General features: G+C 35.5%; 1 protein-coding gene across 11 annotated transcripts in view; it reads left to right on the top strand.

The window, feature by feature from the left end:
- LOC145998727 (voltage-gated inwardly rectifying potassium channel KCNH6-like) overlaps positions 1-25801 on the top strand; it is a 1156077-nt gene that overhangs the window by 1098454 nt on the left and 31822 nt on the right. For 4 of the 11 annotated variants that reach the window (XM_083135244.1, XM_083135243.1, XM_083135242.1 and 1 more), the window contains 4 exons: positions 2063-2187; positions 4084-4170; positions 8846-8938; positions 21272-21418. In XM_083135244.1, coding sequence (XP_082991370.1) covers positions 2063-2187; positions 4084-4170; positions 8846-8938; positions 21272-21418 — 452 coding nt within the window. The remainder of the gene's footprint in view (positions 1-2062; positions 2188-4083; positions 4171-8845; positions 8939-21271; positions 21419-25801) is intronic. The other 7 variants (XM_083135245.1, XM_083135246.1, XM_083135247.1 and 4 more) reach the window with 7 other exon arrangements.

Here is a 25801-nt window from a genome sequence, read left to right as displayed (position 1 = left end):
TTCAGCTATTACTTTTTTCCCCTCCCATGTTTCTTCATTCTACAACTTGACTCATTCCCATAGCTTTCCATCTATTTGCTTTACTGTTTCTTGCTGGTTTCGTTCTTTACATATGCTTCAGCCATTGTATTTATGGCTTTGTAAACACTAGGGATGGGTCGATATGAAATTTTGGCCGATACCGATACAGTACCGATATAAAATTTACCAATACCGATAACCGATATTCTACCGATCCGATATAAAATTAGAAATGGTCCTTGAAGACACTGAAATTTTCATTGATCTCCATAATAAATGTGTGTTTCGAGCTGATTGCAATGCAAAAGAAGTTGAATATTTAGACATTTACTTTTTCAGAAAGTAGGGCGTGGAGATTATCCATAAAAATTACAATAAAATGGCAGAATTTTGCACTAAATTATAAGATATTTATCGATATATCGGATCGGTAAAATAATCGGTAATTTTACCGATAAACCGATACACCGATATGCCTATATCGGCCGATACCGATAGAGTACCGATTAATCGGTCCCATCCCTACTAAACACTATTTCTCCACTTTCTATTAATGTAGTAATGTTTGCAAACAACTTACGTTTAGGCCTTCTGTCATGACTGCAATCAGTCAATCATCTATGTTGTGTCTTCCTTACAAATCACAACTTTCAATACACATTTATATGGAAACGCCATGGGACTTTTAAACAGCATATGCAAAATGGAATTAAAATTACAAATTTCTGTTACAAATTTATTTAGTGATTTAAAAGAATTTCAAGCAGGATACAAAATTCAGAACTGTTTAGTAAAATGTGTTGCATTTTAGAGAAATGTGATGTGTTCTGTTGTTGCCATTTTTCCGTTTTTCACTTTCCAGGTTTTCAATGGGGCTCTCTGACATGCTGCTCCGAAAATGGGTTGCTTTGTTTGTGTAAATATAAACAGTAAATAAGAAATGTTGTGGCAAACCAGGTCTGAATTAATATTGATATAAAACTATAAAAATTTATTCCCAACATATACGAGGGTTATTTTTTAAGTAAGGTCCGTTTTGCAATATAAACGAAGTAATATTGTATGTACGCATTGCTTGCATTATAGAATTATTTTCCTGTAGTTTACGGTTATTAAACGAACTAAGTAAATGATTTTCAAAAAAACATTTCTTTCCTGAATTTACATACACTTCTCTATTTGCTACATAATTTCCTTGCTGGTTTAAACATTTATCATAATGAACTACGAGTTTTTGGATACCCTCATGAGCTCTGCCGCCTGTGAGATAGCCAGTTACTCACGGTCGTTTTCAGCTCTTCATCAGTATCTAAATGATTGCCACCCAGGAAGGTCTTCAGATGGCAGAAGACATGGTAGTTGCTAGGTGCAAGTTCTGGACTCTATGCGGATGATCGAATACCTCCCAGCCAAAAGATTCGATCAGATTTACTTACTTCATTTTTATTGCAAAACGGACCTTACTTAAAAAATAACCCTCGTATATTCAAAAGAGCTTACTTTGTCATGGAATATACATTGCCACAAATAATGTTGTGGAATTTTAATGAATTTCTTATTCAAATATTTTTTGTATACTTCCCATGAGAATTTTTTTGACAGAAACTATGCACACATTTTGAATTGGTTCAAATCCGGGAACTTTTCTAACGTTGGAAGCAGCCCCGGCGCCCACCCAGCGTCGAATGAGATGGGTACCTGGGGGAAACCCTGGGGGGGGGGGGGGTAAAGGCGGTCAGGGGCGTGATGCTGATCACATCACCCCCACTCATGACCGGATCAAGAAAGTGTGGGGCGTTACCCCCACACCCCCTATACGCCTTCATGGCGTGGTGCTAAGCACAGGGGAGCACTTTTTTTTTATCTATATTTAAATGCCTTACTCTACCTGTATAACAGACACATTAATTTCTATGGTAAGCTTTGGCAAATAAGCTGTGTTTAACCATTTAATAGTGTTTTTTTTTGTATTGAAATAATAACATGCACAATTTTTAACATTGACCGAAGCAAGTCTGCAGCTATCTATCTTTTTCTCTAGTGAAAAGTCCGGTCATGGAATTCTGGAATTTTCTCCAGAGAAAGCTGGCCAAGATGTAACACCTTTGAATTTGGACTTTGGTGAAGACGAGCGTCCAAGATCAACAACCCTCAATTCCATTGCAGGTAGGACAATCATATATCACTCTTTTCTTCAGTTAAGTTTGCCACAGTATACCTATCTATTCAATTAAGTTGGTAATCTGTAGTTTGTGCTAATCTTTTATTATTTTTATTATTCAAATTTTCTGTTTTCTCTTTCTATCATGTATTTCAATTAATGTCATACTTGAGTTTTATACTTGAGTTATATTTACGTCATGAAAATAAATTCCTTGTGTTTATGTCCACATAATGACAATCAAATATGTCACATTGTTATCATTTCACAGTGATTGATGTTCCATTACAGACTTTTTGTGTACTTACTTTCTACCATTCTGCATACAGGATATCGACTTGTAACATATACATATAAAAACAAAGAAAGTTTCTTTTCTGAATGTCCATTTTAAAATTTATATTATTTTTAATATTGTTGTGAAAAAACACTGTTCGGGGTTAGGTTATGCAGAGAATAATGTAAAGAAGAAAAATGTCTAGTCATTATTATGTTTCATTGGGGAAGAAAATGCAATATGTTAAATTTAACGAATACAACTTTGAAATTCTTTTACTCTTTCAGTTAGGCCTTTTTCTCTCAAAATACTCTTTTTTTAATGTATACAAGCCTTTTTAGCAAATAAATTTCACATTGGTACTATTATGTTCTACCATCATACGTCCTTTGGTAAGATTAGGGCGAAAACACCAATAAAATTTTCTATTTCATTTCTTTTGCATTATGGGTCTGTAGCAAAATTTTCTACTTTGAAATAAGAAAAAGCTTCTCATAATTTTCTAATTACTTATTTAAGAAGCCACATTTTGAACTTAAAACAACAGGGTAATTGAAATATAGAATGTGGAACCTCACATGTCATTGTTGTACATTTTTATTTATGCAGAACCTAAAAATTATAGTTTACACAACAGAACAAATTATAATCTCTACCTCACAAACTCTCATCAAAAATCTTGAACTGTAACTATAATAATCTAGTTATCTTCTTCATTTTTGATCCAATTTTAAAAGTAGCTAAATCAGATTCAATATACAACCATAGAGAAAATGTCCACATGATGAAAAGAACAGCAAATGAGAACACAGTAAAACTGTAGAGAAATGCATTTTATAACAAAATATACATTTGGTTATCAGTAATCAGTGAATATTAGAAGATATATACATAGTTTCCTTGACATGGATAATATCACTTTTCTATGTGATTCTGCAGTAAAGCACAAACCAGTAATATGTTGCTATATCCCTTTTTCAAACATGTTGTCTTATAATCTTACATACTTACACCAGATTTTCTATCATCATCACTAATAGTCTAATCAGAAAAGCGATAAAAGTTTCCAGGTATATTACCTGGTTACAGGAAAAATTTGATGAAAATTTTGTTAATCACGTCAATAATTTTTTTCACACAAACTCAGTTTTCAGTGGTTGTAACATTCATTTTTTAACTACTGCTTGTTTAATTGTTTGCAGTGCTGATTTATTAGAAATTTTGCATTTCAATGTAGTGTATTTACTAATATTTTATCATAATTGTACATGGATGCTAATTATTTAAATAAATTATAGAACAACCTAACTTATACCAGCAACTTGATATTTAGTAATTTTTGTTTGTTTTTAGTAGTTTCTGGAATGATTTATGTGGGAATGTATCATGAATATTTCTAGTGAATAGTACATATGTACATTTGTGTTTGAGTATGATTGCAACATGTTTTGAGAATGTTTAAGATGCAACATTTTTTGTAAAAGGAATATATTACTTCTTAAGATTATGACCATTTGATACATTTTTTAATTTAATTTTGAAAGTTATTTTTATTTTGTTGGATTTGCCTGTTTTTTGTTCTTTTTTTTTTTTTTTGGAGACTAATGCAGGTCGTTATGTTCAGGCATGCTCTCCCAGTTGAAACGGAGCTTCACCGATGTCCGTTTACACAAATCCGACCAGAAACTCCAAAAATCCGATAGCAAAGCTGGTAGGTAGTGGTTGCGACATGTTGTTGTAATGTGTTGTGTTCTCTGTTGGCTGTGGTGCTAGACTTTTACTTCTCTCTACTGTCACTTTGTAAATAGAAAGTACATACTCTTCCGTTTTAACTACAATTCTATCTTCGGTGGTTGAAGAAGATATAGCCATTGCCTGCAACACTAACGTACTCCTTGGACACTTATGTTATGGATCTTTGCAAGTCTTCTCCTTTGAATGCATCTTGTATTGCACTGTTTTCATGTTCATAATTCTTCTTCATTCCCATTAAGGCAATTTGCAGAATCACTTCTTCATACTGCAATGCCTTCAAAAAGTTTCTGTGCTGTTAGAATGTGGCCGACGTAGCAGCTGGAAGCACACTACTTTCTGATGCAATCTAATATATGTAACCCCACAACTCGGATGCATGGAGCTTGTGGTAGCTTTCAAAGCCAAGGTTTTGTCGAGTTTCTTCTTGGTAAGCACACGATTATTTATTTGTAGCTTTTTTATCAGGAATATGTCCCATTTTCCTAACAATAGCACACACAGTATTTCTGTGTGGAGCAAGAACACTTAAGAATTTGCTTAAAATCACCTCTGCACTTTTCTGCATGAGTTTGTTTTTATATAAAAATTGTGCATAAACTTTCTTTGTTCTAAAGTGTACTTAAGATTCAAGGCCTACCTACCGACTACTGGCCTTACTCCTACATGGCTCAGCAGAGTTATGGGGTAATGTGTGGTCAGCATGACAAGCCCCCAGTCATTGTTGTAGATTTCTGTGAATATTGTAGGTTTCTCATTCATAGCTCTCCAGTTTCTTCACAATGGTGGGCAGTCAAAATATCAGGAGAAAAGTTTATACACTTCCCCCTAGGACTCAATATAGCATGCATCTGGTAGACCGAGCTCAAAGACCGACACCTTAGACCGCATGTCCACAGTGACATTATAACAACACTAATAACACACAACAATACTTAAGACTGAACACTAATTGATTTATTACTTATCACCTTATCAAATTACTTGAAAGTGAATATAAACCCTTCTTCAACACAACACACTGACCTGTATCAAAGCAAAGACTGATTTTTGCAGCAAGCAGGCACAAGGAGATGTGCCATGCTAGGACTGCACAGGATCTTTTCTCGGTTACAAGTTGCAGCTAAACAATGACAATTTGAACTGCAAATTCTTTGAGGTGAGTTCCATTGCAGTGTTCTGATGAAACTTCTGCACTATGCACTTAAGTTGAGATGTTAAGCATATCCAATTCTGTTGCATTTCCGGCCACTATATGGTCCACGTTCTAATGGCACAAAAACCTTTTGAAGGCACTGTATAAATAACATTGAATACATTTCAGAGTTTGGTTCATATATCACAAAAAATATATATAATATAGAAAAGTGTCTAAACAAGAGGGTTTGTCAGTTTTTCTCACAAAATTTTATGTTTTCAAATTGTGTCAGTTGATTTTAAGGAACTTGAAATTTAGGATATTAAACCACTAGAAACATTTGCTTATGTATTCATCATATTCATTGTTAACATATCATTGTCTAATACATCAAGTAGATATTCCTACTATTTATTATAAGCTTTACAATCATGGACTTCTCTTCAGGTTATATTCAATTAATTTCATCATTGATCAAGAGGTAAATAATAAATTCTACATATAAATGATAGAGGAGCATGTGTAAAATCATTGTTACATTTCATACCTGTTTTAATCTAATATCTCTTGAAGACTAATTCCATTCTGTATTTTGGTAACTGGTCTCAATTGATTTTACATACATGTGCTCAATGGACTGTATTAAGCTATAATCTCACTACATACATATAAAGGCACCACATTTCATTGCTAACAGAAATCTCTCACGCTATTCAGTGTGAACTTATTTCAAACCATTTTTTCCCATTCATGGTCATTTTAAAATGTCTGTATTGTAGAAAGGCATCCAATAATCCAATGTTGATTTTGTTTTGTTTTTTGTTGTTTATTTTTCATTTGTTATTTCCAATAAGGCTTCATAGTTTAGGACAAATAATTAACTCATCAATGCCTAATGGCTCTACATATTTCATGCAGTTTGCAATAATGATAATTTCTTTATTGCCTTGCTATTTTGTTTCTCTGATCTGTGAGAGCAATTACATGCACATTTTTCATCTTCCAGTCATGGAACAAGACCCTCCCCAATTGTGAGCATATGTCAAACCATTAATTATATCACTTCACATGTGTATGTGTGTGTGTGTGTGTGAAGTAGATTTCTCTAATATTCTTTTATTGTTGACCATTGATGGTATCATTTCTCCATGCCATGTTTTTCTGATAAAGCCAACTCTGCATTTACAACTCCACTTGATGATAAAATGTGTTATTTATCATCATAGCCAATAGTGATATTTACAACCTATACCTCCCTACCTATGATTTGATCTGGATGCTGTTTATGATTATGCAAACTACTTCCACAAAATATTTGTATTTGTTTTCCTCTTGATGACTACTCCTTACCCCTTAAGTGTGGAATTTGTTGAACAAGTCGCTCCTGGAAAATGTAAGTTTTTCGTCAAATTCAGTATTCAGTATAGCCCCTCCACATGGTGCTGCTGTAGTGCAGAAGGCGTATATATACACTTTATGTTTGTTTCAACTATATTCAATTTACTGTGGCGTATATAGTCACACAGACGTTTGGTGAGATAGTTTTAGCTGTAGTAGAAACAAAAAATAGTAGCAAGAGAGGAAAAAGACAAAAAAGATGAAGACGAGAAGAAAGAAAAAGGGAAAAATTAGTTTCGACTTCTTCTTTTTCATCTTTTTCCTCTCTTGCTACTATTTTTTGTTTCTACTAGAGCTAGAACTATCTCACCAAATGTCTGTGTGATTATATATGCCACAGTAAATTGAATATAGTTGAAACAAACATAAAGCGTAAACATTACAGCAGCACTATGTGGAGGGTGTATATATACGCCATCCACACTTAAGGGGTTAAGTGCAGAAAGGACAGAGTCAGAAGAGCTAATAAATATAAAAAATGAAATAAATATGATACACTTCCAACAGACTATGTGAGTTTTTTTATATTGTAAAGCTTGCCTACATCTTGAATACTGGTCGCCATCTTTAATTTATACTGAATATGGAGACAAGTCACGAAATATAAGAGTTCCATATTGTATGAATGGAGGGTATCCTGTTTCATTTGTGGAAATATATATTCATGTGTACATATACCAGGTGATTAGAGTTAAGGCTAGGAGTTCTTTAGAGCCCATTGGAAGCAATGGATTGAAGTAAAACTTGGCATAGAGGCTATGGAAGATCATGGGGAAGCAAATGCAGACTAAAAAGTTAGTTAAAATTTTCACCACCAGGTAGAAATGTGGAGCTCAAATAATGGCAACTAGAGGTCAAACATGCAAAATTTTATTTTCAGTTGATGTCAGTACAGCAGTTTTCAATATCCTTTCCATCAACGTGAACAACCCTTTGGAAGCATAAGACAGCAGTGTCCGTGGTTCCAAGAACCATTTTCCAGGAAATGGCAGTGATGTGCTGTTTTATGAATGCTTTCAGCTCTGTACATCCCTGATAAATACGATCACTCAGGAATCCCCCACAGTCCGAAATCAGAAGTCTGGGGAACAGGGCAGACAAGCATCTGGAATACCTCTGACGATGACACGATCATTGCCAAAGTTGACATGAGTCAGGTCATTGAGTTGTGGCAGGAGCCACATGCTGTGCAAGGAGTTGATGGTAACTTGTACTTTAAACAGAATGCATGACAAGACATTGCTGGGTCATCTCGTCAAAGAAAAAGGGGTCTAGAATGAAATCAGCAGTTAATGCACACCATACAGTGACATAATTTGAATGCAACAATTGTTACAGTGACACATTTCCACCTGGTGGCAAAAATAAACTAATTATTATGGGCATTCACTTCCGTATGGTGTTCATAGCCTCTATACAACGTTTCTCTGTGATCCATTGCTTTAAAGGATTCCGAGTATGGGAATTTTGATTCTAACCACCTGCTATATATGTGGTACAATCCAAAAGTTTTGGGACTGGGCTCATAGTTCCTTACCGTGATAACTTCAAATCACTTTCAAAGTAATCCCTTGAGCAATTATACACTTATGCCAGCTGCTGGAAGTAGTGATGGCAGTCTTGTTTTGCAACCTTCTGTAGCGACTCATGTGATGGTGCTTGCACCTCATTTTCTGGTGCGAAAGAACTTCCCTTTAAATGGAATTACATGTGGGGGAAAAAGTAAGTTGCAGGAGGCTAAGTCCAGTGAATAGGCAGGATGTTCCAGCAATGACATTCCATATTTGGCCATGAAAGGAAACCACATGCATGAAAGCAGCATCACAGGAGGCATTACAGTATGTTGCAAAACATGGCTTCCAGCAGCTTTACCAGTGCTGGCAAAAGTGTATAATTCCCAAGGGGAATACCTTGGAGGTGGTTGAAGTCATCGTGGTAAGGAACAATGAGCAGAGTCCCAGAGTTTTTAGATTTTACCACGTATGATATGAGATGCAAGATGCAAGAAAAGGAAACCATAGGGGCATTGTCAATAAATTCACTGAAGACGATACAGGAACTCTCACCAGAGGCTATGAATTTATTCATATATTCACAGCTATGCTGTATCGTCAGGAAAGAAGGCAAAGAGCTAAGATGGACGACAGCATAGCCAGATCAGGAGCCCATTCAGACAACTGGCGGTCTTTTTGTAAGTCTGGAATAGCCAAAAGTATGGTTGGGGGTCTAGAACTTGTATGTTAGTAAAAATACATCAAAGCACCATGTCCCTGTGCATGTATCCATGGGATAAGAATAGAATAGATACTCAGCAACAGGAAACTATGTCCATTCTTAAATATAACTCTGAGAAGATTAGGTTAAGATCCTTAAGACCAGACCTTGGTCTACACTTAAAAGTCAGACTCCTTACCATCTGAACACACACGCACATATATACATACATGCCATTTATACTGAAGAGAGTTCCATGATGGTACACAAAAGAGTAATTAATGTTTCTTTTTGCACTTAGTTTCTTGCAGAATTAAATTGTTAGCATTTCAACATGCTGATTTCATATGAAAAGAATTGTCTATGTCATCATCATCCTTCGCCGTTTCCTGCCTCTGGTTCGGTCAGCGTAGAATTCAAGCCTCTTCATTTTTTTCTGGTGTTCCACCACTCCTCTCTTTCCACTGACATATTAGTCTCCCCCTTGGCCTTATTCCAACTCCTTGTGCATTGTAAGCTCTTACTGGCAGTCTTTCTGCATCCATTCTCTTCATGTGTCTGAACCATCTCATCTGTGCCTGATCTATTATGTCCTGAAGCTTCACACACCCACTGTCTGTCGAATCTCCTCATTCCTTATTCTATCTCTTCTAGTCTTCCCAATATACTCCTTAAAAATTTCATCTCCACCTCCTGCATCTTTCTTTTGTCTCTCTCTGTCATTGTCCAAGTATACATAATTATTGGCACATAGTATGTGTTATATATTACCTTCTTGCATTTCATAGGTATATCCCTGTTCCATATTAATCCTCGAACATTTTGATATAGTCCACCACCCATTTGTCCTCTTCTGTTTACCAACTCATCTATTCTTCCACTTCTCTCAATTATGCTCCCTAGATATTTGAAGTTCTCCACTACCCTCAACTCTTCTGTGTCCATCTTGATTCTTGGTTCATTTCTGGCTCTGTTTCTTGTTTTATTAGCACCTCACTCTTTTCTGCACTGAATTTCATTCCTGCTCTTTTGATTTCTTCATTCCAGCTATCAAGCTCTCTCTGTACTTCTTCTTCCCTGTTCCTCCATATTACTAAATCATCAGCAAACAACAGGGCCTTCATCTCTTCCTCTTCTATCTTCTTCCCCACCTCTTCGTTAATTGCATCCATTGTAATTATGAAGAGCAGTGGAGAAAGAGCGCTTCCGTGTTTTAGTCCCTTACTTATACTGAACCACTCCGTTCTTCCCACTGGTGTCTTCACACAGCTCTGGTTGGCCTTGCATGTGCTCTGCACTCTACACACTATCTCTTCCTTGACTTCTTTCTCTCTTAGAGCCTTCCAAATCTTTGTTCTGTCCATGCTATTGTATGCCTTTTCTATACCTAGGAATGCCATAATCAAATCATTTCCATACTCATAGTACCTTTCCTGCATTTGCCTTATGGTGAATATCAAATCTACTGTTGATCTGCCCCTTCTAAATCCATACTGTTGTCTATGTATCTTCCATGATTTCCTGTTATTGTGTGATGATGTTTCTTGACTTCTGAATAGTATCTTCCTCAACTCAAGTCCTCGTTTAGTAATCCATGTTAAAATTAATAAAAGCCAACTTCCATGGTGGAGTGGTTAGCACAGTGCATTACAGCACCGGGGGTCCTAGGTTTGAATCTTGACATAAGTGTTCTTTGTGAATGTTCGTTCATTCATCAATTTCATCCTCATTGTCACAATCAGCCAGAAGTGTCAGAAAAGTGACGCAAAATAACAAAAATTTAATCAATCAAAGTTAATAGAATACATATAGTATTTTACACACACACGCATTCACTTATTTGTAATGTAAAAAACAGGTATTGTCAACTCACACAACATACATAATGATGATATAATGACCAGACCACCATCTGGTGTGAGTATATATGTTTTTTAATGTGTGCAAGTGTGTGAGCTTCCACATAATTTAATGGTTAGCACTCTTGCCTTTGATATCAGTGGTCCAAGGTTTAATTCCTGGTGAGAATTATAAAATTTCGATTTGAATCAGTATCACGAGGACAATTGTACAGCTTCTTGGAAAGAAGTAGTAGTGAACTCTGATCTTGAAAATTAGAAAATGGTGACACTGTAGCATGATGCGCTGACTACACATCACCCAGTATCCACCTGTCAGGTCTTTGGGATTTGGTTTTGTTTCATATATGTGTGTCAGGAGGGGGGAAAGTGGGGATGACTGTTTTTACATTTTGATTAATAATCACATGGATTGCTCAAAAGGATCTAGGGAAGACACTCGTTACAAGTTCAGAAATATCATCACAAAATCAGGAAACCACAGAAAGTACGTAAACAATCATTTTCATATTCTTACAGAATATACAGGGTGACTGGTAATTAGATGTATTCCCTGAAAGGGGTTAAAGTAGAGACAATTTGCAATAAATTTGACCATATGATACCCCATCCGAAAATTAGTAGTTTTCGAGATAATCGAGTTTCAATTGTTTTTTTAAAAAATGACAATTTTCCACATAAAATGATGAATTGAGAAAAAACTGCTCATTGTATGAAACTTATTTCAGCGTTTGCTGATAGCTAACAAATAAGTGGTTCATTGAAAAAAAAGTTTTTCCCAAATAACAATCACATGTAAGTAACGGGTGGGTCTAAACTTACAAGTGATGATAAAAAAATGCACTCTTAGTTTACTTGGCAACGTATTAATAACAAAAATGGTATGACACGAAGCTTACAAATTACGTAAATTACTTCCTTGTGACATCTGCTATCCAACAAGGTACAAATGTTGCTAACATACACATTTGTGTACAAGAAATAATACTTCATTCATCTTCATGTAAATGGAATCAATGAACAATACAATTAAAGAACATTACACGTCTTGCTCAAAGTGGGCACCTCCGTTACGAATGCAGGCATGCAGGTTTTTACGGATTTGTTCTCTTAACTCGTGATGTGATGGTGTCCTTGATGTGTTGACCAACTGTTAAGATCCTCTCCCTGAGCTCTTCTTGCGAGTTTACCGGTGTCTTGTCATGTGGCTCCAAATGTAAAAGTCACAAGGCTTCAGATCGGGGGATCGAGCCGGCCAGGGAATCGGACCACCTCGGCCAATCCATTTCTTTGGGTAATTTTCATCCAGCCACTGTCGCACGCCCAAGCAGAAGTATGGATGGGCATCATCAACAATCATTTCATCGAGCCATTTTTCCTGGCCCAAATCTTAAATGGCATCACTTATGAACACTTTTTGAGGAACGGGATGGCAATGTTGTTGGAGGATGTGCCTCTAGCTACAAGACGTGACATTATTTATCATCATGATGACTGCCCAGCTCGATCCCCCTATCGATCTGACGCCTTGTGACTTTTACATTTGGAGCCACATGACAAGACACCGGTAAACTCGCAAGAAGAGCTCACGGAGAGGATCTTAACAGCTGGTGAACACATCAAGGACAGCATCACATCACGAGTTACGAGACCAAATGTCCTTTTAAAAACCTTCGTGCCTGCATTCGTAACGGAGGTGCCCACTTTGAGCAAGACGTGTAATGTTCTTTAATTGTATTGTTCCATTTACATGAAGATGAATGAAGTATTATTTCTTGTACACAAATGTGTATGTTAGCAACATTTGTACCTTGTTGGATAGCAGATGTCACAAGGAAGTAATTTACGTAATTTGTAAGCTTCGTGTCATACCATTTTTGTTATTAATATGTTGCCAAGTAAACTAAGAGTGCATTTTTTTATCATCACTTGTAAGTTTAGACCCACCCGTTACTTACATGTGATTGTTATTTGGGAAAAACTTTTTTTTCAATGAACCACTTATTTGTTAGCTATCAGCAAACGCTGAAATAAGTTCCATACAATGAGCAGTTTTTTCTCAATTCATCATTTTATGTGGAAAATTGTCATTTTTAAAAAAAACAATTGAAACTCGATTATCTCGAAAACTACTAATTTTCGGACGGGGTATCATATGGTTAAATTTATTGCAAATTGTCTCTACTTTAACCCCTTTCAGGGAATACATCTAATTACCAGTCACCCTGTATATATTCATCATGTAACAGATGAACATGGTCTGATTACCACCATATCTGTATGCTTGGTCATTTTAAGCAAGGCATTTGCAGGTTTATTAAAATGCATTAGTTGATGATACTTTCTGTTAACCTCCTCAGACCAGAGAAGCAAAATGATTAGTAATTTTTATGATTTCGCAAATTTAACACTTATTTCGCAAAATAGTCTTGAACACTATTTTTATTGGATTGATATGTGATTCTCCCCTCTTTCTCACAAAGTTATGCCCCAAGTTCAATTCTGCCTCCCAAAAGTTAGGTCCCAAGTTAAGCCTATGACTTTTGGCATGCTTTCCACTGAAATTTAATATGAAACTTTGTCGATTTTCAAAAACTGCTCAAAAAAGGATTGTGTTAAACCAAAAACCTGACACTGACACTTAAAAGTCAGACTCCTTACCAACCACAAAGAACTTCACAATAATTACCTTAGCACACTTGATCATCATGTGCATTGCTTTGTTTTCAAGAGCATATCATATATTTTTCAAAAATCATTGGGTCGTGTTACCCAAAATCCTAATATCCTTTTAAGCTGTAGCCTAACATCATATTAGTTTCCCTAAGTTCTGAGCCTTGACAACAAGTTCAGATCTAATCTTTCGGGTAGTGGTTTTAAAAGTACTTTCAAATGTAAATTATGGAAAGGAGACCACGTTACTAAAGCGATAGTTAATAAACATTGACATGACATTTTCCTAACATTGTTCAGGTTTGTATCCTTTCGATCTTATGTGTTTAGTGTAGCAACAGTAAACAGGTCTCTCTATCAGCAGTATGGATAAGGTAACTCTTATGCTAGCAGTGGTGTTGTGGCATGGTAATTGTTGATACATTGACCTTTAATTTTTTGAGGATGATTCGCATGAGAGAAATAGCATCTAAATAACCTAGCATTGCATACTCTTTCTAAGGTTATGGCTTATACCTATTATGTATATTAATAACTATTAAACAAAGGTAGATCAGATATTCCAGAAGTTACATAATTTCTCAATTTCCCATTGAGACTGTAGACATACATTTGAAATTTTATATTATGAACAAAATTTATATTTTGCTTGAACTCTGTGGCAGACTGGCTACCACATGTGCAGTGTGCTACAACACCAATGGTCCTGGGTTCGATCCCAGCCTGGACATGGGTGATCTTTGTGAGCATCCCTTCATCAATTTCATCATATCATCACTCATCCCATCTTCGCAAATTAGCCAAAGGTGGCACATGAAGTGAAGTAAAATAAAGCAAATCAATCAATCGTCATTTTTGTGATTAGCCAAGAGTGGTAGAAATGCAAACTAAATTAAACCAAATCAATCAATTAATCAAATTATCTTCAGGGAAAATATTTAATTTCATTTATTATTATTCTGTGTAAATTTCCATAAACATTACTCTTATATCATAAATACCTCATTCCAATGCTAAAGCTTTACTCCAGATATTAGTGCAGTTCTATGTACCTTGGTTTTATGCTGCAGTGGTGTGACCAAAGGAGGGGGCATAGCCCCTCCTTTGTCCCAGTGTTCCTAAAACTAAAAAAGAACATCAAAGCAGGAAAAAATGACAAAATAAGTACTGCAGTATCTAGTCATGACTACCAAAAAATATACAAATCCCCTCCCTCCCCCACCTTTCAAAATTCTGGGCACACCACTGGTTTATGTATTCCTTATTGAATAACCTTCAAGCATCGATTTATTATAGTTCTATATCCAACATGATCCCAAAAGAAAAGGTAAGTTGGAGTTACTATATTGTGCTGAATGCCTCTTGAAAGCAAGTGTTGAGTTGAAAATGTTGTTTAATGTGACGATATCTTCCTTTCGTAATCAACAAGCCATTACAAAAATGAATTAGCTAGCATTTTACTGGTATCTTCATTATACAGACTATTGAGGGACAATTGTATATCATAATGTTGGGCATTGCATTGTGTATGTAAGAAATGATATTTAATGTAACAGTCATGAGTCCATGTAAGGTATACTGAGTTTCGTGTGTAGTTTGTGAGTAGTGGGTGGTATTGGATTTGAATGAATCGAAATTTGACTTTATAAAGTCATCCAATGATTTTAACAGTGGCGTAGCGTTATTGAACGCTGGGCGTTCCCAGATTCAAAATGTGAAAAAAAAAGCACTAATACTGTAAATAAAAAGTAAAACATTACTAATTATATATGTGTTTGAGCTAGGTGGCATTATAATAGCTATTTATCTTGGTACGCCTATAATACTCCACTAAACAGCTCTCGTTATAGCATTTTTTTTAATGCGTTTGCTGACCAGACACCGGGGACTCTGCCTGCCTGGAGGGGAAAGCTTGGATCGTACAGTATGCTTGAAATTGTTCTCTCATACGCCAGCGTACGGAACAACTTGATTGGTTTAAGGGCTTGTGTGACCCTTCCTGCCTTTCGATGCAGACGACAAACCTAACCTGTTCTTCACGCTGGTGCTGTGTGATTCTACAATAAGCAATATGGGTCGGGTAACTTTACCAAACTCAAATGTGTAACTTTTTTGTGTAATTTATCGCATGAACAGCGATGCATATTAAAAACTAAAAGAAACAAAGGTTTTTGTCAGAGTTGTCAGTCCTGTGGTATGAAAGATTAGAAATATAGATTATTTATTCATGGGCGAAGGTCGGCCTGTGGCTGCTCTACAACTTAACTCGCAAAACTAATGTATCATTAAGAAAGTTTATTTGTTCGTTAATATCTAAATCCCTTATATTTTGCCAATGGAAACGTTTAGTGTTCGTTTCAAAACTCTTAACATCGAATGATCTCTGGACGAAATTATTTTAAAATATTTATCAGGTTTTTATGCCACAACATGATGTATGTCAGACAGTAGTGTGAATTATTAATCGGCGCTGTTATGTCAGTGGAGTGTACGATACGTGGATCATCCTCAGACCTCTATGGCAGAATGGTTAGCATGGGTATTCTTTGTGAGTGTCCCTTCAACTTCATCAATATCATCACTTATAGTATTCATCTTCACGATCAGCCGAAAGTGGCAGAAAAGGGAAGTAAAATAAACCAAATCAATCAACAGTTAGATTATTCACAATAATAATGTGCCTACCATTGTTGTAGAAGCGATTATGATTCTGGTAGATTTTTTAATGACTTGGATCATGCCGAAAGGTTTCCCTGAGAGAAACAAAATATAATTTTGCTATACATGTCCTATGTTTTGGTCAAAAGACTCCGAATTGCGTAAGGTATTCTGACTAGAACAACCTAATTAAAAAAAACTATAAAACACCGTCTTCCGTAGTTGCATAGTGAGGCATCTCATTTGTACAGATCATGTTTTATCGGAGGCTGACTTCAGGCAACAAAAAACAATGAAATTGTACTTTCAAATAGACAATACTCATATCGACTAATCCCATTAGTAAACTATTAAGTGAAAAATGGCGTAGCCTTCCTTTGGACTTGACATTTTCACCAGAAATGCTCATGCTACGCCACTGGATTTTAACAAGGTAAATACTGTATGCAAGTTATCCAAATCACTTGTAAGATCAACACTTGATTTCGATTTATGAATTTAGGGGAGTTATGTACTCCACTCTAAAAAACTTGAGTGTATACGGTGTACATCTCTACCCCTCGTTCCTGTGCCACTGGTAATAGATACAGAAAAAATATTGATATATTTGTGTAATATCCAATTATTTTTGTTGAGATTCTCTGTAGTGTTCAGGCACCATTCATGCTCAGGTTCCTGTCCTCTTCCTGTTCAGGTTGAAGAACTACTAATTCATTTTTCATTGCTAAATTTGCCAGGTGCATGTTGTGATTCTTATCCAGCTCTTGAAACGGAAAATGTTAGCTGGAGGGATGTTTGGTCGAGCCTTGGCATTAGCAGGGGGGGGGGGGGGATGCTCCTGTCGTTTAACATGGTGATGATGAGACAGCTGGTCTGAATGGTTTCTGAAAATTTTCCTAGCTAGGGCATACCATCCCCTTCACTTTGAACACTACCCTCCCCCCATTTTATTACTCCAACCATAATATTTTTACACTATGAGTAGTGCTCGAAGTGAGAGGGGATGCAAGGGGATGGTATGCCCCCAGCTAGTATTTTCCACTTCAAGCCCTGATTATGATATTACAATTATGTATTTAATACAAAACAGTGCTTATAATTTTTTCAAGTCCCTATTTACTTCAAGAAAGCAGACTAAAACTCGAATATTTTACATTGTGTTGATAATGTTTATCAAAAAAGTATGCATTTTTACATCAAAACAACTAGTGGATGTACATTTAACACATATCAAAGAATCAAGATTCAAGAAATAATTAATAGTAAATTAAGTACAAAATAACTATGTGCATGCTTTGACATCAGCAAACTGCTTCAGTGTGTTCAGCATTTTTCATTTTATTTTTAAATGTTTTTTGTTAAAGGCCTGCAAAACTACGATTCTATCTTGGGTCCTGATACACATGTTAACGTTAATATGTGATAAACAGAGCTAGGAATTTTAGGTGCAAAAATTTGCCAATAAAGGTGCAAAAAAGGTGCCAATTTTTATACAAAAAAGGTGCTAAAATAGGTGCTAATTTTCAGATGTAAAATTTATTGTGAGCAGTACATACTAATATGATTCAACTTGTCCGTAGAGTATTCTCTGGTTTTAAATCGTTTAATATAACTAAGCAAAAAAAAAATTCTCTGATACATTAGAAAGCGACATAAAAGAACATGTTTCTTCTTACTTGGTTAGAATTAGTCATCTAGAAAACTGTTAAAATAGATTACATTCAAAATGTCTATGTTCTTCTGAGTGAGGCTACATCTGCGGTCACTAAGCAGATATTTGTAAGTTGAAAAAGAACGTTCAACGTCAACAGACACAAGTGGTGCATATTTTGTTTTCAAACTGTAATCCACATCCTTGTTGGTTGCGACTTCTTGAACATCTGGGATTTTGGCTAAAGTTTGTTCTAGCTTCTCTTTCCCGACCCCTTGCAGCTCTTGTTGCACATCCATCAAAACAGCCCACTGTACTTCCTTTTCAGGACACTGCTCCTCCAGTTTTGTGATTGCAGTAGTAAGGAAAGAGAAGCCATGTACAATATAGAGTTCATCGTGCAATTCCTGTTTAAGTGCAAGTTTTTTTGGCTTTTTCTATAGCTGAGGAATCACTAGGCAAAGCATCTAAAAATTTCGATATTGAATGGAAATGATTGGAAATAAACACTGCAGCTTTTAACCATGTTCCCCATCTAGTGAGGATGGGAGAGGGTGGTAGTGGAAGTTTCGTAATTTCTACGTACTTCTGTATTCTAGAAGGAGCCTTTTTCAGTATTTTCTTAATGCTAGAAACAAATCCGTTCTCATATGTATATTCATCTTTAAGAGCTTCACAAACTCGATGCAAAGCATGAACAATGCAGGTCACATGTTTTAAGTTAGGATACATATTCTTCACAAAAAAAAAAAAAGCATCTAACATGTAAGATGCTTGGTCTGTAAGAATTAGAAAATGCAGCTAACATGTAAGATGTTTGGTCTGTAAGAACTAACCACACTCTATCATATTTTACGCCCTCCGGCCACAATACAAAACATGTATCATTGAAACTTTGCATTACACTTGCATTATCTGTTTTGCCGAGAAAATAAGTTTTTAAAAGCATAGGTTTCACTTGATGTCCATTGAGAGGTGCTACTAAACTATTCAAAACGTACCTGTTTTGCCTATCTGTAGTTTCATCTAGTATGAAATAGACTGGATGGTCAGCTACTACTTGCCTGATCTGCGAGATTTTAGCTTCATAAAGAGGTTGAAGGTAAGATTTCCTTAAGGTGCTCTCATCTGGAACTGACTTCCCAGTATATTTTTACAAATATGATTTCATGACAGGATTGTTAAGTTTTGAAAGAGGTATTCCACACGCTATAAATGTCCTTGCTGTCTCTGAAAAATTCATTTGTATTTCTGGAACTCGAAGATGCAAGCGCCTCACCAATGAATTGCTGTCGCTTCCCACCTTTACCATCTCGTAGTTCTTTATTCCTGACGTGCTTCCCACTTTGTAGATGCTGCACAACCCGAGTGCGTTGCGGTTTGCCATCAACAGCAATAGAAATATCACACACATCACACCTCAGAACAGATCCATCACTCTGAATGCCGTCACCGCTAAACTGTTTAACAATGTCCTGCAGTTTTCCAACATTTACTTTATGTTTTGGCATGGCAAGTCCGATGCATCGATCAGTTGATCACAGACTGCAGTTACCTTGCTCACTGAGACGGGAGAAGGAAACGAAAACAAAACAGCTTACCTTCAACAATTCGTAAACAATACAGCATAGGACGAAAAGGAGTACAACTTCTAGCAATTATAACACGTCATTGTTGGCACTGTTTAGAGTCCTTGCGCTTACTACATTAACGTCCAAGAACTGAAGAAAGCGGATTCATTGTTGTGCGGTAAACAAGAATCGCGTGCCAAGAAGCCGTGCCTCGAATGTGGGTGGGGTTAAACAGCGTGCGAGTTGTATTTAAAAAAAATGATAAAGATGCAAAAAGGGCGAAAAGGTGCAAAAGGTTCTGAGATTGTGAAAAAGGTGGAAAAGGTTCTGAGATTGTGAAAAAGGTGGAAAAGGTTCTGAGATTGTGAAAAAGGTGCAAAAAGGTGCAACCGAAACACCAGGAGGAGAGTTCAATACGTGCTTATTTTGGGGATGAGTCACTTTTTTACCCATTTTCACACAAAAAATTAAAGGTGCAGCACCTAAAATTCCTAGCCCTGGTGATAAATAAATATTGTCGTTTTCTCCAATTTCATTTTAATTTGATTGAAGTACAGAAATATAATGTACCTTCTGGAAATCAAATCTATATCAATCTAACATGCTTCTGATTTTGTTTTTTTAATGTAGGGGAAATTCTCACAGATTTAGAACTGAAGTATTTGAGCACTTTTTCTTTCACACTGAAATCCTGAAATGCTAGCTTAAATTCTTTGCACCTTTGTCTTATAATGCTACCACAGATAAGTCTTAATTGTAGAACAAACTTTATAAGGATGGGTAGTGTCATATTTCTTCTTCCAGTTTGTAATGTAATGTAGAATTAAAATGCATTATTTTCACTACAGTATCAGAAACTGAATTTTTCTGCTGCACACTATCATAGTTTTTGCTACCAATAATAATAGATTTTACAATTATATTTGTTCCTATAATAAGGGTGTCTCAAAAAGATGGGAAATGGAGGTGTGGGGAAGAGGAAAATAGTTGCCAGAGATTTAATCATGGAAATGAAAAGTGCAGAGGATGCCATTACATAATTACATACCGCTGAAGACATGAGTAGGTATTTTTCTTGAAGATTACATCAAGTAGATGACGACCTTTTCTAAACAACTATTCCTGCAGTCGTTGAGGTACATCCTGCATAGTTCAACGTAACACGTCTACAGAAATCTGGGTGATTTCCTCAATGATCCTTTTGACTCAATCTCCTACAACTGAAGATTCACTCAGATTCCTGTGGACATGTTACTTTGAGCTATGCAGGATGTCCTTTGACGACTGCAGAAATGATTGGTTAGAATATGTTGTCATCTACTGGATGTAATCTTCAAGAAATAAATCTACTAATCTCTTCAGCGGTATGTAATTATGTAATGGCATCATCTTCACTACTCATTTCCATGATTAATTATCTTGCAACTATTTTTTCCTTCTCTACACCTCAGTTTCAAAATTTCCCACCTTTTTTAAACACCCTTTATAGTATTTTTTAAAATATATGATCAGAAGATTTTTCTGTTATTTGGTATTTTTTTTTAATTTGAAAGTTTATGAGAAATGCAGTAATAACAGACTAGATATTGGATTCATTACATTTTTGTGTACCATCTGTGTTATTGTACTTGTAAATTGATTTCTGTGCATGCTACAATACCAATAGGTAATCCAAACGTGCTGTAAATAAGCTTCTAACATTGTTCGTAATTTTTTTTGTTCTGATGCAGTAAACACAAAAATTGTGCATGATAAGCCTTATTCCTTGCCTCTTATGTTCTTATTTTTACCTTATGCATAACTTTTTTAAAAGTACTAATGCTTCTCTAAATTGTAAAATATATAAGCTTTATGTCCTTGGAGTGGCAGTGAAGAAGGTGTCAATTGTTGCATTGTAGGTGCATTGTCAAACTTAAACAAGCAGGCCCAGACTGTTGTTACACTTGGATCGAGCAAAAAGAAGCATGGTTTGACAAGCTCCCCGTCGGTAACTATCCACTGCTACCCCAAGGAAAGCCTTCCTTTGCTACAGCATGAAGCTCCAAGTATGTTTTTGCTAGAGTATTTAGATGTATAACTAGTTGTAAGCTTTCTCTGTTCTGTATTAAAATAAACATTGAATGTATTGCAGATATTTTTACAGTGTCACATCTCAGAGTACTCTTACAGGCTATGTAGAAAGTATTTGTCATGTTTGGAAGGCTTATTTCTGTGGTAAAAGCCAGCAATTATTTGAAACATTGCCAGTCATTCTTAATATGGCCTGATAGTGCACTATAATTGTGGAATTTAACACCAGATATGATTTTATCATTTGGAAATAATGAAAGAAATTCCTACAAGCCATTAATAAAAAGCAATGCTTCCAACTTAATAACTTCTCAAGAGATGGCAGCACTGGCACATTCTAAATACTCACTTATTACTTGACATCTTTGTTTTTGTTTGAGTTTGTGAAAAATCAGTTGAATAGCTTGCAGTTTAATCCTGCACTGTGAGTGCTTGTAATTCTTTGATGCTGCCATCTGTTGATAATTTTTAAAGTCAGAGGTGTTTCTTTTCTTTCACCCCTCGCATAAGCACATGGCTGAAGACTATCCACAAGATTGTTCAGGGATGGGAATATTTATTTAAAGAAATATATGTATAACCCTTCCAGTTCACAGTTTGAAATTGTATTTCTAGATGTAAAAAATTATATGAATGCTTTGGGAGAAATTCTAGAGATATTTATTTTTTCTTCAAATTTGGAATATCAGCCTGGTTCTTTGAAACCAGTCTTTACCGACATTGACAACAGCAGAACATTTTGATTCAATCAATTAATCAATCAATCAATTAATTAATATTTGTCCTGTACTATGGAAGATGAAGATGTGTAGTGGCTTTCATTGAATTTTGTTCTAGAAGTTAATATTATCATAGTGTCTCCACATATAAAGTCATTTTTATTGTTATTGTGCAGTTCCTGGTTTTGTTCATATTTTGTGTGTATTTTTGTTAGTTATTGTGCATTTTTAGCCATGTTTTTAAATGAAATGAATCCATTTGTAGTATTGGACTTTTGAATGCAGGGTGTGAATGGACTATGAGGGGTATACAGTGAATAAGATTAAAAAAAAACACTACATATATACTTATTTATCCTTCTACATTTTGCAAAGCTAGATGACAACGAGGAATTAAATTTTTTGGGTGTGGTGGGACATGTGGCCATTTTGCACTCTTATAAAAGTACGAGGAAAAATCACCTTATCTGAAACCAAATGTCTTGTTGTACAAAAAAAGTATTGCTTTTTTGGAACTATTATTGAAGCTCCTAAAATATTTTATTGAGATCAATAGCTGAACTTTGAAAAGCATTCATTCTTCTTGTGCAAGATGAAACAAGAAGCCTTTCATTAAATTCATATAGTTTACTCCTTTTTAGTCAATAATAATAAACACATAAAATGTTGTTACATATTCTTGATGATATATTAGATACAGTGCATACTGTCAGTTTTATAATAGTTGAGTTTATAATGATGTTTGTACTTGTGATGCTGGAAAGCACAAAAAGTTACTTTCGAACAAGTTTAGGGGGCAATATTTGTGTTATAAATGTGGCTATTCCATTGTTTGCAGGTGGGGGGAATAAAATATTACCTCTTTTGCCAGAGAGGAGAGGGGGGGTTCCTGGCACCCATGTTTTTTCAGGATTCAAATCCACAGCCCCTGGTGTCCTAGTTCACCAACAAGGTCAGCTCTCACCAGGGATTGAACCTGGGACCACTTGCACCAAAGGCATGAGTGTCTAGCATTCAGCTAAGTGGGAGCTTTACCACTGAGTTACTCAGAGCTTCCCACAGTTCCACAGCTTAGATCTCTGTTAGTTTGCATAGCTAGTTCAGCTCCATTCCCCACTGACCAAAAAAAGAATATTTTTTTTGTACACAAGATGAAATTGTAATGAAAAAGTAAGTATCTAAGGTTTGATGGGTGCACGTTTCAAAACTTGGCTGGCTTTTATCTAATACTTGTACAGGAATTTGCCTTCATATATTTTCCCAATCTGTGCCTTAGTTAAGTTAGAACTAACCACTAGTACCATTCACAGTTATACGTAAGATTTCCTTGTGTAAATAGTAAATCCAGTTTTATATTCTCTTCACTGCAATTCCTGTAGATAATCTACTTTTATATCCAAATGAACTGTGTTGATTCTTAGAAAGGTAACTTGAGTGATTCTTTTTCATTGGAAAACTAGTAGTAGTTTCAAGCTGTTTGAAGTAATACTTCTCTATAAGTTTTACAAAATGCATATCTTAGATAAAAATCATAAACTGGTATTTGGAATGAAATGAAGCTAAATTAATATGCATGTGGCTGTTAAAAATCAAACTCATTAGAAATTATTAACATCTCTAAGTCAATGAGCACATATTCTGTTACTTTTCTCGAATAAAGAATTGTTGATTGCTATTTGGCATTTAAGGGAAAGTTTATAGTGTTTTCCATGAAGGCACTGTGTGTAAGTATCTAAATAAACATTTATATAAAAAGAACAGAATAGGGTGGTTCCATAAAGTTTATGTGATCAGGTTGTTTGTGTCATGCATATATTATCCATAGTGGTGAACTCAAAAGTATCTATTTGAAAAATATATGAGTGATGGACAAACAAATTTATGAACTGTTAGTTTTGGAAATAATGATCTACTTGCAAAGGTTTACCTTTCTAAATGTTCAGTTCTTGAATTTTTAAGTGCTCCCAAGATTCCAGCAATTAACTCTTCTTCAAAGAAATTAATTGTTTGCAGCTCACTTTTACTTACATTTTTAGTTGAAAATTGTTACACACTTTAAAAAATTAAACGTATTATTAAATATTTTTGTCTATTTGCTTAAATAAATTTAAGAAAATGTTACACTTGAATTCTTTCTGCATTTTCTGAAATGAACTGTATACATCAAGAAAGAATTTATATCTAAAAAAAAACTTTCTTATAAATAAAGCTAATTTTATTGTTAAGCTTTTCTATTCTGTCATAAAAATGATGCTAAAAATTTACAATAATTTGAAATTCTGTTTTCCTGCATGTGTAGACTTCCTAAAGTTTTTCTAGGATCATTGGATATTGTACAAACGAACGAACATAGTATCATGTGGTAGAGGTTTGATGTGCCGTCTGTAGTAGACATGACTTTTATTTTATAGCAGTATTGGGGAAGAAGCCCCTTGCTTGAAGAATAGGATAAGAAAAGGAAATATAAGTGCGCACCCCTGCAACTGCAATATCGGCGGCGTAGATGGTTGGATATTGTGAAAAGTTTATGAACATGTCTGTTCTAATACAGCTCCTGTTGTACTGAATGCCATCTTCTGCTTAGTACTTTGACAGGTAGATAAATACAGGAAACTGGCCACCCTATATATATATGTAAAATGAAAGAAGAGCCCTTCAGATCATATATATGCCAACTACGGCTGAGATGATATCACTTAGAACCAGTAACAATTACTGATGTTAATTAATAATAATAACAGTGACATGCACTGAGGAGTAGCTAGTCTAGCAGAGATAGATTAACCAATCTCACATCTCTAATTATTTTCAAACGACAGTATTTATTGTCTTGTTAAAGCCACAGTTCATATGCTACACTTTCTTTTACACGCGCTTCTTGTCCCTCGGTGTGATCGGCGGACAAAACTGGCCTAGCTCGCTCTTCTTCCGCCTTAGCAGTTCCAGGTAGAAATGGGTTTCCGAAGGAAAAGGGAAGATTTCTGCCTCTACCTCCCTTACCCCCCTCCCCCCCCTCCCGCTGCAATGGTTTTAAGCCCGTGCTTTCAGGTCCCCCAGTCTATCTCCTATAGGACAGATAGGGGATTGGTTTCCATTCGATTCCTTTGTAAATCCTCTAAAGAACTCAAGGGAATATTTTCTGCAGTACTTATGTTCTCTGTATTTACACAACCCTTTACAAGTTGTACAATATGTATGTATAATATGGGGTGTAGTTTTATTATTTATGAAATGGGAACGTGTTATGTGCAGACAATAATGTTATGCTCTCTTTATTTTTTTTTTGTTTTTTTGTTTTACAAATATGGAATATATAATGATTTAATTATAAATATTTGTTCAGGCTCTCTCTCGCTCTCATTTTAGTAGTGTTTATTTTTTAAATATACTAATCTCTTGGCCTCCAACGGATGTATTTATTTGGGCAAGAGATTGCACATTCATATTGTTGTTGGTTTGGTTATCGCGAAAATGAAGATGATGTGATGAAATTAATGAAGGGAGCTCGAACAATCCAGGACGGGATTCGAACCCGTGATGAGCGTGCATTCTTGTTCTTGTGTTGTACTCTGCAGTGAATAATGAAATAATTTGAAATATGTATCTCAGAACTGAAGAAGCCAAATGAATATTATTGAA

This window comes from Lepisma saccharinum, chromosome 14 (genome assembly GCF_977018435.1).
Source record: "Lepisma saccharinum chromosome 14, izLepSacc3.1, whole genome shotgun sequence".
Classification (NCBI taxonomy): domain Eukaryota; kingdom Metazoa; phylum Arthropoda; class Insecta; order Zygentoma; family Lepismatidae; genus Lepisma; species Lepisma saccharinum.
Note: the sequence above shows the minus strand (reverse complement) of the source record. Positions and strands in the feature narration are given on the sequence as shown.